Source organism: Primulina tabacum, chromosome 2 (genome assembly GCF_025594145.1).
Source record: "Primulina tabacum isolate GXHZ01 chromosome 2, ASM2559414v2, whole genome shotgun sequence".
NCBI lineage: Eukaryota > Viridiplantae > Streptophyta > Magnoliopsida > Lamiales > Gesneriaceae > Primulina > Primulina tabacum.
In genome coordinates, this window is record NC_134551.1 from 21,714,285 (window position 1) to 21,732,323 (window position 18,039).

General features: G+C 42.2%; 1 protein-coding gene across 1 annotated transcript in view; it reads left to right on the forward strand.

Annotated features, from left to right (window-relative positions):
• Positions 1-3,704: 3,704 nt before the first annotated feature.
• The window catches only part of LOC142537576 (uncharacterized), an 88,593-nt gene continuing 74,258 nt past the window's right edge, over positions 3,705-18,039 (forward strand). Inside the window, exon 1 of the mRNA XM_075643081.1 lies at positions 3,705-3,816. Within this exon, the coding sequence (XP_075499196.1) occupies positions 3,705-3,816 (112 nt within the window). The remainder of the gene's footprint in view (positions 3,817-18,039) is intronic.

Sequence of the window (18,039 nt, forward strand, 5' to 3'; positions counted from 1 at the left end):
CAATAGGAGTCGATCTACTCCTAAGCACATCGATATCTCCAAATGCCCAGTGACTTGACTTTGGCATTCTATATCAAATTTGTACAATAGGAGTCGATATATTCCTACGCACATAGATATCACCAAATGTCCAATGACTTGGCACCTCTGCCAATGACATGGCACATCTGCCATAGACTAAATACAAGCTTTGCTAGAAATCAATAGACTAACCATATCAATCTCATGAATTGCAAACATCAATGCAATACAACAAAGTATGTGATTTTGGGAAACTCAAGTCGAATTTAACTCGAGTCGTATCTTCCCGGTTTAACATTGATTTATACATTTCTTTTGTCGATCTGACGAAGTCGAAGTCTTGAATTTGAAGCTGTCAATACTCAATCTGGAAATGACATTCGAAATATACAATATCATCATTCTATTCAAAGCAATACTGGATATGATCAGAACTCAATCTAATTCTGTTTCGACGGCATAACAGCACAATCTCGATATACCCAGAAATACAATATCAACAGATATCAATCTCAACTCATAATCAATCGATAAACACAATCTGCTACCAAATCTGTATATTCTCAATCAATTCAAATCTGAAAATGATAACAATTTCATACGGTATCCGTTCTTCAATATGATTTCGATTATACGATTTCTAATATCTCAAGAACACCAAACATCAATCATATCTAATTTCTCCCCTATCACCATTTCGAATCATGTAAGAAAAGGAAGAACACTTACATCCTGTCGAAGCCTTTGACGAGAGGAATACATAATTAAAGTCGGATCGAAAATCAGACGGTCGAATCTTGTACAAATCAAATTCCAATATCAAGAACTTGAAAACTTCTCCAGGGAATTGTCTCGTTTCTTTCTTGAATTCTGAGGAAATGAAGTTATTTGATATATATATCATGCATGGTAAGGGACGTGTGGCTCATTCTTGGTTCAGCACGTCTCGCCTATATGCGCGAGACCTACTGGTCTCGGCATTCTGAGTTCTTCTGCTCGCGCATATGAGCGCCCTATCTTCACGCATATGCGCGAGACCTACTGTCTCGGCACTTAGGAATTTTCCATGCTCGCGCATATGCGCGCCCTGTCTCGCGCATATGCGCGAGGTTCTGTGTCCTGCTCGCGCATATGCGCGCCTCGCGAACACCTCGCGCATAAATCATGTCTTCTCAAATCGTGCCTCGGAGTGGTCCTTATATAATCACATCATTCATTATCAAAAATCTCAGATTAACAGAATAAAAATCTCGGTCATTACATGCGTGTGACTCTCTCAAAATATCCTCTCTGATCGAATCAACACTAGGCACCCACATTCTACCTCTGTATCTCACCATACCATCGGACACTGTGTAAAGTACACTGCCCTTGGCTTCGTCTTTCAGCCTCCATTTCTGCAACTGCTCATCTAAAGGCTGTCCCCTACGGATTCGTTCTAGCAAATTGGATTTGAGTGTCAGATTAGATAGTCTAGGAGCTCTGCCCTTGGGATAAACCTCTAACCCAAACCTCTGGATCTCCGATTGAAGAGGTCTTTGTACTGGCAACTGTGCGATGACTTCAACCTTTCGGCTCAAGGCATCTGCCACAATGTTAGCTTTCCCTGGATGGTAGCTAATCTCGCAATCATAGTCTTTCACCAATTCTAACCAACGTCTCTGTTTTAAATTCAGCTCTTTCTGCATTAAGAAATACTTGAGACTCTTGTGGTCAGTAAATATCTTGCATTTCTCGTCGTACATAGTAGTGTCTCCAAATCTTCAGGGCAAAGACAACGGCGGCTAATTCTAAATCATGAGTCGGATAATTCTTCTCATGCACCTTCAACTGTCTAGAAGCATAAGCTATCACCCGACCATGCTGCATCAACACTGTGCCTAACCCGAGCTTAGATGCATCGGTGTATAGTACAAAATCTCCTTTTCCTGTTGGCATGGCTAACACTGATGCTGAAATGAGAGCTTGATTCAAGGTATCAAAGCTCCTCTGACATTCATCGCTCCACTCAAATTTATCATTTTTCTTAGTCAGTGAATTGAGCGGTACTGCTATTGTAACGTCCCAGATTCGATGACTGTACTCACTGTATCAAGACGAGTCTTTCCAGTGTGCTTATATCCTCACTCACACGCACCCTGAGAAACTTACCAGGAGGTCACCCATCCCAAAATTTTCCCAAGTCAAGCACGCTTCACTTTGGAGTTCTTATGCGATGATCTACCGAAAAGAAGATGCATCTTCGTGATATGAGTAGTACCAATCAAATCTGTTATGCCTTCTTCAACTGTACAGTTCATTACATTGAACAGTCTAGGAATCCCTCTCATTCCTGTGTGGAATCGGTTCATTCATATTGCCTCCACCTAGAAGCCTGCCAGGAGCCGCTCATTGTCCGTGCAACTGATGGTACTGGCGATCACCCCCCGGCCTCTACAGTTGGTATTGAGCCGACCTCTCTTAGTACGGTGTGGTTCGGGGACGAACCAAGCGGAAGCTGGTGGGCATGTGAGGCCCGGGGCCGAAGAGGGTGGGGGGTGATCGCCGGTGCCATCAGTTGCACAGACAATTAGCGGCTCCTGGCAGGCTTCTAGGTGGAGGGAACATGAATGAACCGACCCACACGAGAATGATAGGGATTCCGAGACTGTTCAATGTAATGGACTGTACAGTTGAAGAGGGCTTAAAAGATTTGATTTGTACTACTCATATCACGAAGGTGCATCTTCTTTTCGGTAGCTCGTCACATAAGAACTCCAAAGTTAAGCGTGCACGACTTGGGGCAATTTTGGGATGGGTGACCTCTTGGGAAGTTTCCCAGGGTGCGTGTGAGTGAGGACATAAGCACGCTGGAAAGACTCGTTTTGATACAGTGAGGACAGTCGTCAAATCTCGGACGTTACAGCTATAGACGAAAATCCCTGAATAAACTTACGGTAGTAACCGGCTAAACCCAGAAAACTGCGGATCTCTGAAGCATTCTTCGGTTCAACCCAATCCTTAACAGCCGCTACCTTAGCTGGATCCACCTCAATACCGCTGTTAGATATTATGTGACCCAAAAACGCTACCTTCTCCATCCAGAATCGCACTTACTGAACTTCGCAAATAACTTGTGACTCTGCAGGATCTGCAAAACTGTGCTCAAATGTTGGCTGTTCTCCTCATGGCTCTTTGAGTAGATTAGAATATCATCGATGAATACTATGACGAATTGATCAAGGTAAGGTTGAAATACTCGGTTCATGAGGTCCATGAAAATAGCTGAAGCATTCGTCAGTCCAAATGGAATCACTAAGAACTCGTAATAATGCCCATACCTGGTTCTGAAAGCTGTCTTATGAACATCGACGTCCTTCACCTTCAGCTGGTGGTACCCCGATCGAAGATCTATCTTAGAGAACACTGTAGATCCTTGCAACTGATCGAACAAGTCCTCGATCCTTGGAAGTGGGTATTTATTCTTGATCGTTACCTTGTTCAGCTCTCGGTAATCGATACACAGCCACGTGCTCCCATCTTTCTTCTTTACGAAGAGTACTGGTGCACCCCATGGTGAGAAACTAGGGTGGATGAATTCCTTGTCAAGGAGCTCCTGAATCTGCTGTTTGACTTCTAGCATCTCAGCTGGAGCTAAACGGTACGGTGCCTTGGAGATTGGCATTGTGCCTAACATAAGATCAATGGGGAACTCTGCCACTCTTTCTGGTGGAAGGCCTGTGAAGTCATCTACAAAGACGTCAGGAAAATCCCTGACCACTGGTACATTAGTTATAGACGGAGTGGGTGCGTCAGGTACGGCAACAACGCTGGCCAAGAAAGCCTGCCACCCTTTGTGAATGAGTCTCCGCGCCTGAATGCAAGAGATCATGCGAAGATAACTCCTCCATTTAGCCGGCTCAAAGAGAAACAGCTCCAAACCCAAAGGTCTTACTAACACCGACCTTTTCTGAAAGTCGATAAAAACTTTGTTATTCGTCAGCCAGTCCATTCCCAGAAAGATATCAAATTCTGGCATCGGCAAAACAATCAAATCGGCATACACTAGGTGGCCCTGCAGTTCCAGATCGATGTTTCTGACCACGCTAGTAGCTGACAATTCTTCCCCTGTTGGGACTGTCATTGAGTAGCTCACGTCGAGTCCAATAGACTTGACGTCTAGGTGACTAGCAAACGTCTCCGAAATAAAGGAGTGGGTGGCTCCTGAGTCTATTAGGGCCTTCGTGGCTAGTCTCTTTATGAATATATTTCCTGAGAGACGTTAGCACAACACAAAACTTATCTCCTCAAAATTCTAACCTTAATCTCAGGCATAGAAGAAATTTATTTCGCATGACACCCTAAAATATTACTAGCACACTATTAAACCCAAATGAAATTCCAACACATGCATAGCCAAGTAATACGATGCCTAATTAAATAGTTTACCAGTCAATAACTTTGTGTCTGGGTTTGCCTCCTGAGCATGCATGGCGAACACTCTTCCCTGTGTCGGTTGCCTCCACTGTGGGCACTCCTTCAACATGTGGTCACTCGCTACGTACTTGAAACATTTACCTGACCCATACAAACACAGTCTCGGGTGCTGGCGGTTGCATTTCGGGCACATCGGGTGCTCTCCCCGCCTCTGTGGCGCCTTCTGATGTGGCATAGGACCCTTGCCCTTTGGCGGTCCCTGATAAGTCTTTTTTCCTGGCTGCCCCTGGAACAGCCTCTTAAAATGAGGTCGTTGCTGCTGCTACTGTGGAGCCAGATAGGGCCTCTTGCCCTGCCAATCAGCCTCAATATCCATCTGATCTTGCTCCGCAGCCGAAGCTCTAGACACGGCAACTGCGTAAGTAGTAGGACCAGCTACTCGAACATCTTGACGCAAGATCGGCCGCAACCCATCCATGAAATGCCTCAACTTTCCCTGGACATCATTAGCTATAAGGAGCACAAATTGACACCCCCTTTAAAACATCCTGACAAACTCTGCAACACTGCTGTCTACCTGTCGCAGTGTCATGAATTCCCTGTTCAGTCTGGATCGTACTTCTTCTGTGAAGTACTTGGACTAGAATACCTCCTTAAAGTCATCCCAAGAAAGGGTCTGCAAGTTCGCTGCCACGGACGCACTCTCCAACCACAGTCTGGCGTCCCCGGTCAGTAGAAATGTGGCACACCTGACCCTATTTGCATCTTGCAACTCCATAAAGGCAAAAATCCCCTCGATGGATTTAATCCATCCTTCTGCTCTCATCGGGTTAGTGGTCCCCGAGAACTCCTTTGGGCTCATCCGCCTGAAACTCTCGTATACTGCCTCTGGTCTGGGCCTAGCCCCTACATCCACCATCGCCTGGTTCCCCGCAAACTGTGCGAAGAACTGAGTCATTCCTGCAAGCATATGTGCCTGCATATCTGGCGGTGGAGGATGTGGAGCATCTCTCCCCTCCTCTCGAGCCTCTCTATCTTCATCCCTAGCTTCCCGGTTATTTATGCGTCTAGGAGGCATACTGTTCCAACAATTTACCCAACACGTAAACCCCATATGCATGAACATGATATCAATAGTATAAGATGCACGTAAATCGAACTTAAAACATGGACATGCTGAAATCATGACTTAATGCTTAGTACATAACATAACTCATAACTTTAAAACTTACAGACTTGAGGTGTGACTTTGTGAGCTTCTTTCGACTAGCAGTAGGCATAACCCTTTACAATAACACCGCTCTGATACCAACTGTAATGCCCCAGATTCGACGACTGTCCTCACTGTATCAAGAAGGGTCTTTCCACCGTGCTTATGTCCTCACTCACACGCAACCTGGAAAACTTCCCAGGAGGTCACCTATCCCAAAATTGCCCCATGTCAAGCACGCTTAACTTTGGAGTTCTTATGTGATTAGCTACCGAAAAGAAGATACACATTCTTGATATGAGTAGTACATATCAAATATTTTAAACCCTCTTCAACTGCACAGTCCCATACTTGAACAGTTTTGGAATCTCTCTCCTTCCGGTGTAATATCGGTTCATCCATGTTCCGTCCGCCTAGAAGCTTGCCAGGAGCCGCTCATTGTCCGTGCCACCTCATGGCACCGGCGATCACCCCCCGCCCTCTTCGGCCCCGGGCCTTACATGCCCACCAGCATCCGCTTGGTTCATCCCCGAACCACACCGTACTCGGAGAGGTCGGATCTGCTACCAATTGTAACATACCGTACTTTTTACTACTTAAAATTTGCGGAAAAAAATTAAAAATTTTCTTTAATAAAAGGCGAACCTTTAAAATTCGATAAAATAAACTGTTCATCCCTAAATATTGTTACAACAAAAGATCTGAAATGAAGTTTACTAAAAGTACTTGTTTAAAACTCATAATCGATAACATGAAATCAGAGTATTTTGGACAGTTCATAAACTCTTAAAAACTGGGCGGTCCTCGGGTCTAGCCTCCTGCTCAGTCCAAGCCAGCTCCTTGGTCCCCACCTCCTGTCTCCTCAAATGCATCCTCACCTGCATCGATCAAGTCTAGTGAGTCTAAAGACTCAACACGTATAAACTGGAAGTAAAGAGTAATACGTAATAAAATCAAATACTCTTCAAAATAGAACGTACATACTTGAACTTGAACGTGCATATAAAAGCTTGAACTTACATACAAACATAGACGTGCTATAACATGAAACTTTTCTTAAACGTGCTTGCATACTTGTACATACATGAACATACATAAACTTCATCATTTTGCGTAGAGACATGTTTCAAAGCAAGTGACCCATACATAAATACGCCTAATGAGACTAAACAACAGTACTGAGCTGACAGGGAAGATCCACTGCCACATACATGAGATCTCCGTTCATCCTTTAACGGGTGGATTAGTCCTCGTTCATGCTTTAACACTTTCGATTCCTGATCTAAACCTGTTCATGCATTAACGGGGTGGATTGGTCCCTGGTCATGCTTTACCGCTTTCCAATACCATAAATAATTGGTCACAAGATATTTACCATACCACAAAAACTTGAAATATTTTCTTTGCACGTCAAACATACTTACTTGGCGTTGATGGATTCGTTGGATCACGCTTGGGGCCGCTGCTGCACAAACTAACATGAGTTTGAAATACATAACTTGCATAACTTAGACTTAGGTATTCGAGCTCACCACCGAATTGAATAAGTAGCTTATGACATTCTAGTTCCCTCGGAACTTGACCTCTTTTAATCATCGTATTAACCATTATCTTGAACCCCAAAACAAAACCTGATGTGAAGTCTAATTTTTTTTTCCCAAAATATGAAGTAAACGGACCCTGTGCCCGGGTCCGTGTATAGGTCCGTGTAGGTTCGCAAAAGAAATGCTCGAAAAGAAGTAAGGACACGGACCCCGTGTTAGGGTCCGTCTAGGGGTCCGTGTAGGCTCGCAAATTTGACACTTTCAAGGAAACAAAGGCACGGACCCCGTGTCAGGGTCCGTAGAAGGGTTCGTGTAGGCTTGTTTTACTGACATTAAGAAGGAAACAAGGGCACGGACCCCATGCCAGGGTCCGTGTACGGGTCCGTGCAGGCTCGGTACGCGTGAACCAACGAAAATTCATATACTCAAGGCTTATTTCTCCTAACTCGATCATCCCGACCATGAATCGACACCTCGAGACCCCTCCTAGATTACTATAACCTTGAATCCAAACCCGTATAACCACCCCAAAACAACGACATCCACCCTGCGACACAATACAACTCAAAAACACGGAAATTAACCCCAAATCATTTCCTACGGCTTCAAATGAATTCAAGTGCCTATCGACACTAACCGGCATACCAAATACCAACCCAACATCATACTAAACATACCTAAATGCAGCAACGATCACCCGTCGATCCCCAACGAAGCCTGCAACAATAAAACTTCAAAAACACATCAATAATATAAATTTTCAGAAAACGCAGTTTGAGAAGTTCCACGAAAATGATCATATCTCACTGAATTTCTATCCAAATATTTTGAATTTTATATTGCATCGAAGATATCCAAAAGTTCTACGTTTCTTACGTTGAAAGTTTTCCCAAAATCTCGACGGTAAAAATCGCAGTTTTTAAAAGATCAGTAAAATAGAGATTTGAGATCCCAAAAATGGTTTCAAAAGTGATCAAAACATGATTGCTCAAACTTCTACACATCACACATGTATTTTCTCGCATAAAAACATCGCAACACATAATATGACTAGATCGACGTAGGAAAAACAGAATATACATGCTTTTTGATTTTTAAAACTCACGATATGGCGATACCGAAGCGGAGACGGAGCGAGGCTTGATCCGGGACGAACGTGGCTCTATTTTCTTGCAATAAAATTCACCAAAACTTGCTGGGAAATCGAATGGAAGGGGCGGCTGCTATTCTTGCAAAGAACCCTAGGTTTGTTGTAGAACCCGTAGATCAGACTACGTATAAGCCATGCATAATTACTATTATTTAAATTAAAATGATTTTTATGCATGAGGATTTAAATTTTTTTCTTTAAATTTAATTATTTTATGCAGTAGTTAGATATTATCTTTTCAGTTAAATAAGTGAGGTCGGACTGGAGTAGGAGTATGAAGATAAAATTTAATATTAAGAAAACATTCCTAGAATTTATTTAAGATAAATAATAAGTTAATTCAATGCAAAAGAATGTTTATGGAATTATTTAATTAATTTGAGGTAAATAGTAAATAAGTTCATTTAGGTTCAATAATTAATTTATTAATTCACTAAAATATTTAATGGGTAGATAAAACACTAAAGATTTAAAATTCAATAATTAAGAAATATTTTTCCTCCATTATCATGCAATTTTCAGCCACTTCCCTCAAGATTTAATATTGATTTGTCAACTCACCATTTTGATATCTTTCCTTAATCCTTTCATGGCATAATTAATTCCATCATTTTAAATCCTCAATAAATATTAATTAAGCAATTTCCCTACCTCATTTAACTAGATAATTTCGGCCACCTTAATGAGATTTGACGTGGAATTTACAACTCACCATTATTTGATTCGTTTCCTTATCCTTTCACGGTAAATAATTCCTTCATTTTTAATTCCCACTAATTAATAATTAAGCAATATTCCTACCCTTTTTTTAAGAAAATCGGCCCCCCTCCTTTCTAGATTCAAAAACTTTTGACAACTCATTTCCTTTGATATCTTTCCTTACCCTTTTTCTTGATAGATAATTATCTCACCATTTAATCTTCAATAATTAACAATTAAGCAATTTTTCTCCTTATTTGACATGATAAAATCGGCCCTCACCCTAGCAAATCAACCTCAAATCTCTTGATATCAAATCATTTTCATTATCTCCCAACTCAAGGATAGAAAAGTTTCTAGCTTGCCATTTTATCTCCCAAATACTTTGCAACTTCCCCATTCATTTCCCTAGACATCCTTCTCTCCCTTTCTTCGAAAATTTCAGTATCATAACCTCTCAAAAATCGTGTGAGGCTAGAGGAAAACAATAGAGAAAAACAAGAAAGTGTTGCAACTCCGTCTCCGCCGCGCCGCGTCGTTGTATTCGTTTGTTTTTCTTTCAAAACAAATCCAAGGCATGTCTATATTCTTCCTTGCTCTTCAATCAAGCCATATAGGTATTTTAAACATCACATATACATGATTTTTACTAGCAAAAACCTAAACCATCACAACATTATTTTCGAAACATGTATAGATTTTTGTTTCGGTTTCCTCTACGCCTCACGGGTTGCTTGTTTTTGTGAGTTCAGGTGGTTGGCTCAATCCTAGGCTCCAAAAGCTGCACCTAGGCACGTACTAGGATGTGTTAGGACCATGTTGGTCCATTAGTTCAATCCCCATGCACGCAAGGAAGGGAAATGACAGCAACTCGTCCATAATGTCATTTTGAGTCTCGAATTTTCGTGTTTTGCTGTCAAGAGGGAGGGTTCTGATCTTGGATGCCCTAGGGGCTGTAGCCATGGTTAGAATCTCTCCTTGGTATGTCTAAAACGTGACCAAGTCGGCCTTTCAAGTGGTCAAGTGTTCCATCGGTTTTCGAAATAAAACAAGACAAGTGCCCTTCGAACCCTTTATTTTCTGCAAGTGTAGGTTTCGAATTTTAGGGGTAGTGGGGATCTTGGTTGGCTTTTCACCCTTAGACATGGTTCATACAATACCTCATGATGTCTAGATCATGACATGGTCGATCATATGGCCACTGGAATGACACATGATAGCAAGAACGAACAAGACACCCCACGCATGTGAGATGCGTTCTCGGGTGGAGCTTGTGAGTGGTTGTAGGTGTTGCTTGGATTGTGGCTGGCCTAGGGCCCTTACCCATGGTTCAAGCCACACCTTAAGATGTTGGTAAGAGGCTCTGGTTGTTGGTTCAAGCCCCAATGGCCAATAGCCTTGCAAACGAAGCGATGCTGCTATAATTTTGGACAGCAACTTGGTGCTTTGGTTCAGAGGCATGTTTGAGTTCTTGGTTGGCTTTTAACCTATGGCCTTGGACTGGACAGTACCTTATCGAGTTATGAAGGTCTTGTTTTTGGCCGTTTGTGATTCGGTTAAGTTTAGATGTCGTACGAGAATTTTTGGTGTAATGTGCCAAAGTGACTCTCGAAATAGCGTTTCATATTTTTGGCCTCCATTCACCAAACTTCGAATTTTAAAATTTTAAGAGCAATATTTCATCATTTTAGGTGTATTTTAATCATGACTAAATGATGGTTTGATGTCGGTTCGGGTTGGCACGGAGTCATGGTCAGAATTTAAGTTGTTGGTCTAATTGGCCCCGTTTTGGGTACAATTACGAAGTCATTCTCAAGTTAATATTATTTTCATTTTTCTCATGTTAGAATTAGGTCGCAACGAGCCTGGGAACAATCCAACCCATTCGGTGAAATAATACATGACATTTAATTATATTGGGTGCATAAAAATATAAAAGTTTATTTTTGAGATATATGCGGTATTGCTTGTGGCCACATCACACTCATGGGATTGCAGTTTATCATGGGATTATTACTTCATTCGGTGGTCACTGACCGGTTCATGTTCATGTATTGGTACGGATATCCAGTCCAAGGGCTGTGATGATCTCTACCGCCCAGTATACTGTGGTTTAGTCTGATCAGACGATTCAGTTCATGTTATGGGCCACTTGTGTAGAACATATTTTCAACAGAAAATTATGATATGCTATTTCATGACAGGGCTCTATGGAGCAAACATTTTGCGTACAATTTTCAGGTATGCACGTATTTATAATTATTCATGACACGATTTTCACGTTACGCTTTACGTTATGATATCCTTGCATGGCATGAAATTTTACGATATATTTACTTGTTATTTATGATATATGCATGCTGAGTCTTTAGACTCACTAGACTTGATTGTTGTAGGTAATGATGAGGTCGGTAACAAGAGCGGGGATCAGTGAGCCATCTTGGGTCGGCAGTAGTAGAAACCCGAGTACCTCATTTTCAGCACTTATTATTGTTATTCCAAACTCGGTTTTTACTTTGTTGAATTATTTTATGTTGTTATTTTTAAACATTATTTACTTCCGCTGCTACTTTTAAACATTGACTTTTTAACATTTTATTTTATGAATGAGGCAAGTTATTTACTTTTAAAGAAAAATTTCAAATTATTCCGCAAATTTTCAAATACGAATTTCGGGCCTTTACAGTTGGTATCAGAGCCTATGTTCCTGTAAAGGGTTGTACTACTACTGACCTCGAGAAGCTCACGAAGTCACGTCTTCGGTCTGTAAGTTTTACGTTTACGCATTTTTTTAAAGCATGAAATATTTTAACAGCATGTTTTCATAAAGTATTTTATGTTCAGATATTGATTACGCATTATTTATTTAAATTTAAAGAAATAACAGAGATTATGCATGTTAGTTACGTATGGGTTATGTATGGAACAATATGCCTCCCAGACGCATTCTTGAGCGCACGGGAGATGATGAGCCTCGCCAGGAGGACGGCGAGAATCAGAGGTAGGAGAGAGATTTACCACCTCCAACTCCACCGGACTTGAATGCCCAGATGTTAGCTGGGATGACTCAGTTCTTTGCACAGTTTGCGAGGAACAATGCTGTGGCAACCAGGCCGACAGGGCCTGAGTCTACCTATGAGCGGTTCATGAAGATGAGACCGAAGGAGTTTTCAGGGACTTCAGTTCCTATGATTGCCGAGGGCTGGATTAAGTCCCTCGAGGTTATCTTCGAGTTCATGGAGCTTAGAGACGAGGATAGGGCCCGTTGTGCGACCTATCTATTTGGAGGAGATGCCCGCTTATGGTGGGAAGGAACATCCGTAGCCCTGAACTTGGCTACTCTGAGCTGGACGCGCTTCACCGATGTATTCTACTCGAAATATTTTACTGACGAGGTGCGCGCCAGGTTGACCAGGGAGTTCATGACCCTGAGGCAGGGAGATATGACTGTTACGGAGTTCATCCGTAAGTTTGAGAGGGGTTGCCATTTTGTGCCCCTGATTGCCAACAATGCCGGAGCAAAGCTGAGACACTTTCTGGATGGTCTACGGTCGATATTGCGCCGTGATGTTAGGGTAGCTAGCCCTACTACGTATGATGCCGCTGTCTCCAGAGCTCTAGATGCAGAGCAGGATCAGCAGGCTATAGAAAGAGACCGCTAGGGCAAGCGACCAGTCCAAGTGCCACACCGCCCTCCTCCTCAGCAGCAGCCCAGAGTAAGAGGCCTTTCCACGGCCCACCCAGAAACAGAAGACAGCAGTAGCAGCAGCAGCAGCGGGGACGCGCAGTCCCGAGGACTTTTGAGCACCCAGTCTGTCCTAAGTGCACACGCCGCCACGCTGGAGTGTGTATGTATGGTTAAGGGAAGTGTTACAAGTGTGGTAGTCCAGACCACTTGCTGCAGCAATGCCCACAGGGGAGTCTGCCTACCCAAGGCAGAATCTTTGCTCTCCATGGAGCAGAGACGAACCCGGAGACCATGCTCATGACAGGTATCTTAAAGCTTTAAGTTTATAGTTAAGTGTTATCGTTTCGGGGATTTGGGTTAAGATTTTGAACATAGAATTGATGATAGGATCGCATGCTCTAATCTGTGTTACTTTCGGGAATTAGGTTAGAAGAACTTTGAATTTCGCATGTCTATAGGTTAGTTTTGTGATTATTGGTTTCAGCTTGACGTTCCAACCTTTCAGGGAGAACTTTTATAGCGGGTTCAGCTACGAAAGCCTTGATAGATTCAGGGGCTACTCATTCATTCATTTCGGAGACCTTTGCTAATTTTCTCAAGGTCAAGACCATTAGGCTAGATATAGCCTATTCAGTAGTACTGCCTTCGGGAGAGGAGATGGCATCTACTAATGTGATCCGAGACATAGACCTCGAGCTTCATGGCAATCTTGTTTATGCGGATCTTATTGTTTTGCCGATGCCAGAGTTTGACATTATCCTGGGGATGGACTGGCTATTAAGGAACAAAGTTTTGATCGACTTCCAGTGGAGATCTGTTCTAGTCTGACCGCCTGGGATGGAGCAGTTCTTATTTGAGCAAGACAGGTACTTTCATTTACCGCGTTTGATATCTTGTGTCCAGGCTAGGAAGCTCATGCATAGGGGATGTCGAGCGTTTTTGGCAACTTTTATATCCGTTCCCGAGGGACCCAGCCAGTAGGCCTCTGATGTCCCTATCGTTGGGGATTTTCTAGACGTATTTCCTGATGAGGTCACTTGTATGCCACCCGAGCGAGAGGTGGAGTTTTTGATTGAGCTTATGCCAGGTACGGTACCGATCTCGAAAGCACCGTACCGATTAGCACCGACAGAGATGGCAGAACTTGAGAAGCAGATTCAGGAACTTCTCGATAAGGAGTTCATTCGCCCGAGTTTTTCACCATGGGGCACGCCAGTCTTGTTTGTGAAGAAGAAAGATGGTTCTATGAGGCTCTGTATTGATTACCGGGAGTTGAACATGGTTACAGTGAAGAACAAATACCCACTCCCGAGGATTGAAGATTTATTTGGTCAGTTACAGGGAGCTTCAGTATTCTCTAAGATCGACCTGCGTTCTGGTTATCACCAGTCAAGGGTGAAAGACGCCGATGTTCTCAAGACTGCTTTTAGGACTCGTTATGGCCACTTTGAGTTCCTTGTGATGCCATTCGGTTTGACGAATGCGCCAGCGATCTTCATGGATCTCATGAATCGCGTATTTCAGCCATATCTTGATCAATTTGTGATAGTATTCATAGACGACATTCTCGTCTACTCAAAGAATCAAGAGGATCACAGCAGACATCTGACTGCAGTTTTGCAGACCCTACAGAAGAATAAGTTATTCGCGAAGTTCAGTAAATGCGAATTTTGGTTAGAGAAGGTGGCGTTCTTAGGCCACATCGTTTCTAGCAACGGTATTGAGGTAGACCCAGCGAAAGTTGCAGCAATCAGAGATTGGGTTGTGCCGCAGAATGCATCAGAGATCCGTAGTTTCCTTGGGCTAGCAGGATATTATCGGAAGTTTATTCAGGGATTCTTCTCTATCGCAGTTCCACTCACGTCGTTGACAAAGAAGAATGTTAAATTTGTGTGGAGCGATGAGTGTCAGAAGAGCTTCGATACTTTGAAGCAAGCTCTCATATCAGCGTCAGTTTTGGCCATGCCGTCAGGGCCCGGAGACTTTGTTTTGTATACCGATGCTTCGAAGCTTTGTCTAGGCGCAGTGTTGATGCAGCATGGGAAGGTGATAGCGTATGCCTCTCGTCAGCTGAAAATCCATGAGAAGAATTACCCTACCCACGATCTAGAATTGGCAACCGTAGTTTTTGCCTTGAAGATTTGGAGGCATTATTTGTACGGAGAGAAGTGCCAGATCTTTACCGACTATAAGAGCCTCAAGTACTTCTTTACACAGAAAGAGCTGAATATGAGTCAGAGGCGTTGGTTGGAGCTAGTAAAGGACTATGACTGTGACATTAGCTACCACACGGGTAAAGCTAATGTAGTTGCGGATGCATTGAGCAGGAAAGTCACAGTGATGGCTCATCTAGCGATTTCGAGGCCTCTTCAGTCTGAGATGCAGAGGTTTGATCTAGAGACTTATCCTCGAGGTAGAGTTTCCCGTCTATCTACTTTGACGATTCAGTCTTCCCTTCTAGACCGTATTCGCAGTGGTCAGTCAGCAGATGAGCGGTTGGCAAAGTGGAAGCAGAGAGATGAGGCCAAGGGCAGTGTCTTGTATACAATTAGCGACGGTATTGTGAGATACCGAGACAGAATGTGGGTTCCTAGCAGTGATTCTATTCAAGCAGATATTCTATCCGAGGCCCATATGTCTCCGTACTCTATTCATCCTGGGAGTACGAAGATGTACAAAGATTTGCAGTTGTCGTATTGGTGGCCAGGAATGAAGAAGGATATCAGACGTTTTGTATCCGAGTGTCTGACGTGTCAGCTAGTGAAAAAAGAGCATCAGAGACTAGCAGGCTTGCTCAAGCCTCTTCTTATTCCCGAGGGGAAGTGGGAGAATGTTACCATGGACTTCGTGACCGGTTTGCCAAAGTCAGTCAGAGGATCAAATGCTATCTGGGTGATTGTTGATCGTCTTACCAAATCAGTGCACTTCTTGCCTATCAAGATGACTTTCACCATGATTCAGTATGCAGAGTTGTATATCCGAGAGATAGTCAGACTTCATGGTATTCCCGTTTCTATAGTGTCTGACCGAGATCCTAGATGCACTTCCTCATTTTGGAAGAGTTTGCATTCGGCTATGGGTACGAAGTTGTTGTTTAGCACAGCATTCCACCCTCAGACAGATGGTCAGTCAGAGAGAGTTATCCAGATTTTGGAAGATCTCCTCCGTGTTTGTGTCATTGATTTCTCAGGGAGTTGGGAGTCGAATTTGCAATTGGTAGAGTTCACCTATAACAACAGCTTTCAGTCGTCTATAGGTATGGCTCCGTATGAAGCACTATATGGTCGTAAGTGCAAATCGCCAGTTCATTGGGATGAAGTAGGGAAGAGATCAGAATTGGGTCTGTAGATCATTCAGCAGGCTGCCGATGTAGAAGTCAAGATCCGTGATAGGATGAGGACTGTTCAGAATCGACAGAAGATTTATGCGAATCAGAGGAGGAGAGATCTAGAGTTTGCCGTTGGCGACCATGTTTTTGTGAAGGTAGCACCTATGAATGGTGTCATGCGGTTCGAGATGAAAGTAAAGCTCAGACCGAGATTCATCGGACCCTTTGAGATCCTCGACAGGGTTGGGACGCTAGCTTATCGTGTTGCTCTTCCGTCGAATCTGGTCGGAGTACACAATGTGTTCCACGTCTCTATGCTGAGGAAGTATATGGCAAATCCTTCGCATGTCTTGAACTTTGAGTCGTTGCAGTTTACCCGAACCTTTCTTATGAAGAGAGACCAGTGTAGATCTTAGACAGACAGGAGAAGAAGTTTCGGAACAAGCTGGTTAAGCGAGTGAAAGTCAAATGGCTTAATCATTCAGAGGAGGAGGCTACGTGGGAGTCTGAGCCAGAGATGAGGAGTCGGTACCCCGAGCTATTCGGTAAGTTTTAATTTCCAGGACGAAATTTCTTTTAAGGGGGGAGAGTTGTAGAACCCGTAGATCAGACTATGTATAAGCAATGCATAATTACTATTATTTAAATTAAAATGATTTTTATGCATGAGGATTTAAATTCTTTTCTTTAAATTTAATTATTTTATGCAGTAGTTAGTTATTATCTTTTCAGTTAAATAAGTGAGGTCGGACTGGAGTAGGAGTATGAAGATAAAATTTAATATTAAGAAAACATTTCTAGAATTTATTTAAGATAAATAATAAGTTAATTCAATGCAAAAGAATGTTTATGGAATTATTTAATTAATTTGAGGTAAATAGTAAATAAGTTCATTTAGGTTCAATAATTAATTTATTAATTCACTAAAATATTTAATGGGTAGATAAAACACTAAAGATTTAAAATTCAATAATTAAGAAATATTTTTCCTCCATTATCATTCAATTTTCGGCCATTTCCCTCAAGATTTAATATTGATTTGTCAACTCACCATTTTGATATCTTTCCTTAATCCTTTCATGGCATAATTAATTCCCTCATTTTAAATCCTCAATAAATATTAATTAAGCAATTTCCCTACCTCATTTAACTAGATAATTTCGGCCACCTTAATGAGATTTGATGTTGAATTTACTACTTACCATTATTTGATTCATTTCATTATCCCTTCACGGTAAATAATCCCTTCATTTTTAATCCCCAATAATTAATAATTAAGCAATATTCCTACCCCTTTTTTTAAGAAAATCGGCCCCCCTCCTTTCTAGATTCAAAAAATTTTGACAACTCATTTCCTTTGATATCTTTCCTTACCCTTTTTCTTGATAGATAATTCTCTCATCATTTAATCTTCAATAATTAACAATTAAGCAATTTTTCTACCTTATTTGACATGATAAAATCGGCCCTCACCCTAGCAAATCAACCTCAAATCTCTTGATATCAAATCATTTTCATTATCTCCTAACTCAAGGATAGAAAAGTTTCTAGCTTGCCATTTTATCACCCAAATACTTTGCAACTTCCCCATTCATTTCCCTAGACATCCTTCTCTCCCTTTCTTCGAAAATTTCAGTAGCATAACCTCTCAAAAATCGTGTGAGGCCTGAGGAAAACAAGAGAGATAAACAAGAAAGTGAAGCAACTCCGTCTCTGCCGCGCCGCGTCGTTGTATTCGTTTGTTTTTCTTTCAAAACAAATCCAAGGCATGTCTATATTCTTCCTTGCTCTTCAATCAAGCCATATAGGTATTTTAAATATCACATATACATGATTTTTACTAGCAAAAACCGAAACCATCACAACATTATTTTCGAAACATGTACAGATTTTTGTTTCGGTTTCCTCTATGCCTCAGGGGTTGCTTGTTTTTGTGAGTTCAGGTGGTTGGCTCGATCCTAGGCTCCCAAGGCTGCACCTAGG